The sequence below is a fragment of the Capra hircus genome, unplaced genomic scaffold (genome assembly GCF_001704415.2).
Source record: "Capra hircus breed San Clemente unplaced genomic scaffold, ASM170441v1, whole genome shotgun sequence".
NCBI lineage: Eukaryota > Metazoa > Chordata > Mammalia > Artiodactyla > Bovidae > Capra > Capra hircus.
This window is the reverse complement of record NW_017190120.1, coordinates 6,278-9,822: the sequence shown is the minus strand read 5'-3', so window position 1 is coordinate 9,822 and position 3,545 is coordinate 6,278. Positions and strand designations below refer to the sequence as shown.

The 3,545-nt window shown below is 60.1% G+C and overlaps 1 protein-coding gene across 1 annotated transcript; it reads left to right on the top strand.

Moving 5' to 3' along the window:
• Nucleotides 1-799: 799 nt before the first annotated feature.
• On the top strand, nt 800-3,216 carry LOC108634807 (the record flags this gene model as incomplete). The annotated part of the gene is made up of 2 exons (XM_018045058.1): nt 800-1,224; nt 1,521-3,216. Coding segments are annotated over 2 exons (732 nt in total), but the record flags the coding sequence as incomplete, so codon positions are not given.
• Nucleotides 3,217-3,545: the final 329 nt, after the last annotated feature.

Sequence of the window (3,545 nt, the reverse complement as noted above, 5' to 3'; positions counted from 1 at the left end):
TTGAGCTCTCCTCGCACCGGCCTCTCACCCACACGGTGGCAGTGTCGGCCTAGGTACGCTCGGGCGTCTCTCCTCCCGCATCCCAGCGGACTGCCACTGGCTCTCGACCGCGTCGTCCTGGGACCATGTGTCCCCTGGCCTTTTCTGCGGGTGGGGGAGACCCGGACGGGCCGGGGCCAGGCGGGGGTGTGGGGGAGCCTGCATGCGGGGGGAAGGGTGGGGCAGAGAGGAGGAGGAGGAGGACGAGGAGGAGGAGGACGAGGAGGAGGAGGAGGAGGAGGACGAGGAGGAGGAACGACACCACTCCCCAGTGCCAGTGTGTGCCTGTGGCCCGGGAAACAGACGACGCCCCGGGCTGGCTCCGAAAAGGGGATCGGTCACGAGATCGGGCGCGTGTGTTCTTTGCAGAGGCCCTGCAGATCGAACAGGCAGGGGCAAGGATGGGGCTTCCCGCACCGAGCACGGTTCCCCCGTCGTGGAAACAGGCGTCTGTCCCACCGGGCGGGGCTTCGGCTCTCGGTGCGATGTCCGCAAGCCGTGGCCGCTGAAACGTGCGCACGCTGGAGCCGCCGCCGTGCAGAGGGAGATCTCATCCGGCTCCTCGTGTCCTTCCAGTGAGCAGGCCGGGATCTCGGGAAGAACAGAAAGCCAGAGAGTCGCACGAACCGGAGCGTCACGCTTTCAGAAGCCAAGGGAACCAGAAATGAGGTTCACTCGCGTGTGGGTCTGTCTTTCCACGGGACGAATCCTCTCTTGGAGCAGATGAGGGTTCCGGGATCCCGTGGAGCAGAGAGGATAGAGAGTCCCCTCAGGTCCCCTGCTCCTCCCATGCACGCGCACGCTCCCCAACGGTCCTAGGAACAGCCTGCCCCAGAGGAGCGTGCTGGCCACAACCCACCTCCACGGAGACGGAGACGGCAGTGTCCGTCCGCGTCAGTCACCCTCGTCCAGAGTCCCCGGGCCGTGTGCCCTCGCCTTCACGCCTGGCACCGTCCGTTCTGTAGGTTTGTGTCGAACCTGCCCGGAGCCCTGTGGCATCGTCCCGGATCAGGGGTTCGGTGGAAAACACCCTGTCCCCCTGCCTCCTCGGCAGGTGGATCCTTCACCACTGGACCACCAGGCAGGGAAGTCCCTTCACAGCCTTCTAAAAGCATCTACCCTGAAACAGTCCACGTCGTCCTCCAAACATCACTGGACCATCACGACGGAAAGGAAGGAAACGATGTGAGTTCAAGAATGTCTTCACTCCTCAGTGCTTCTTGCTTTAGAACCACGAAGGCCTCTCTCTCTCTCTCTCTCTCTCTCTCTCTCTCTCTCTCTCTCTCTCTCTCTCTCTCTCTCTCACACACACACACACACACACACACACACACACACACACACACACACACACACACACACACACACACAGAGGGGGGCTCATCGTCCAAAAGAAACCAACTGTTGTGTTTCTCCATCCCCCTTGTTGTGGCTAGTCAAAGGAGCTGATCTCACGTGGAATCCGATGTCTTCTTCTCTAGGACACTTCAAGAAGCAGCAAGAGTGCCGGTCTGTGAGAAACGAAGGTCAACCCTTCACGATGCAATCCCTTTTCCGGGCCTGATCGTTCAGAAACTCTCCCATCCCAAGCGGGGGACGGCAGGATATCCATCTCGAGTTTGGGACGGGGGCTTCCCCGGCGGCTCCGTAGGAAACCGTCCCGTGCCCACGCAGGAAACACGGGTTTCATCCCCGGCCCGGGACGATCCCACGTGCTACAGAGCCACGAAGCCCATAGGCCTCGCCGACGGAATCCGTGCTCTAGATCCTGGCCACTGCGAGCGCTGAGCCCACACCCAGCAGCCGCTGAAGCCCACGTGCCCCAGTGCCCACGCTCCCCAAGAGGAACCACAGCCACGAGAAGCCCAGACACACAACCGCAGAGCGGCCCCCTCCTCCGCGGAGAGAGAACCGCTCGCACAGCCGTGAAGACACGGCACACCCCCACAGAGATCAGAGACGTCCCACGATTTGAAAGCAATACGGGGTCTAGGATGGGACGCCGTCGGCCAATACCTCGTCCCATCCCTCGGGAAGCTCGCCGACTCCGCGGTCGATGAGATCAAGAAACCGCAGCTCACCGTGCCATCGGAAGTGCGGGAAGCTCTCCCTGCAGTGCTGAGAGCCCAGTGGAGACGTGACCCGCGGGGACCGTGAGCGTGCCTGTTCTCGGGAAGAAGTCCTTCCCGGTCCGGGCTCTGGAGATCGGCCCACGCGGACCCGCAGACAGCGGACGGCCATCCCTCTCGGCTCCCTGCAGGCTCACGGGTCCAGGCGTGCAGTGCCCCCGGCATCTGCTCGCATCTTCGGGGCCCGTCTCCCCCGCCGCGCTCCACTCACTTTGAATCCTTCTCCCCTCTCGTCTGACATGTTCTCTTTCCCGTGCGACTCTTCCTGGCTCCCCAGGCACCACTTCGCATCGTTCTCTTCTCATCGCACTCGTCTCGTGGAAAGAATTCCACGTCTCTCTGCTCTGGTCCCCAAGGAGTCTGTCATCGCTCCATTCATCTGGGGATCGACTGGCACCCAGGCAACCCGGGCCCACGAAAACCGGGGCTCCGTGTGGATGGGACGACTTGCCGACGACCGCGGGGGGGGTGGGGGGTGGGCGGCTCGTGGACGTGGAAAGCTGGCACCGGGGAGTCGTCCTGCGGACACACCCTCGGGCACCATCGCGTTCGCGGGAGCGTTTGGGTTGTCGTCGTGGTCGCCGCCGTATTCCCTGAGACGCGTGCGGTCGCACTGGGAGTCCAACGGCGTCTATGGGAAAAGAATGGATCCTTCCCTGGATCCCCTCAGAAGGACTTCGAAAAGAGTCGTGGTCGAGACGTGATCGATCTTTCCAACACTCTCACTTCTGGGTAGACATCTAAAGAGAAGAGACACGGAAGCGAAATCTCAGAGAGAGATCTGCACTCCCATGTCCACGGCAGCATCAGTCACACGGGTCAAGAGAGGGAAACAGCCCGAGTGTCCATCAAGGGAAGAAGAGGGAAAGAAGACACACGATCCAGACAGAGATCGATCGATAGGTAGAAATAGATGTCCCACGGAGCCACGGGAACGAACGCATTCTTGTCTGGTGATAGCATGGATGTGACTTAGGGCGTGATGCCAAATGAATAAGTCAGGTAGAGAAAGAGAAAGACTTTCTCATGCCACTCACATGCCATGGATGGCCATCCAAAAAAGAAAGAAAGAAAGAAAGAAAGAAGGAAGACGGTCATCACAGAACGGCTGGGGGAGGGAGAAATGGGAAGATATTGCATTGATGTAAGGGGGAAAGAAAAAAAAAAAAAACGACTTCACGGATAAGGTACATCTATACTGTATACGTCACAAAGAGCACGGTGATTCTAATGAACAGCGTTATTATTATTGTATGGTACTATCCGGGGAAGGCCATGGCGCCCCACTGCAGTCCTCTTGCCCGGAAAATCCCATGGACGGGAGGAGCCTGGTGGGCCGCAGTCCACGGGGTCGCTCACAGTCGGACACGACTGAGC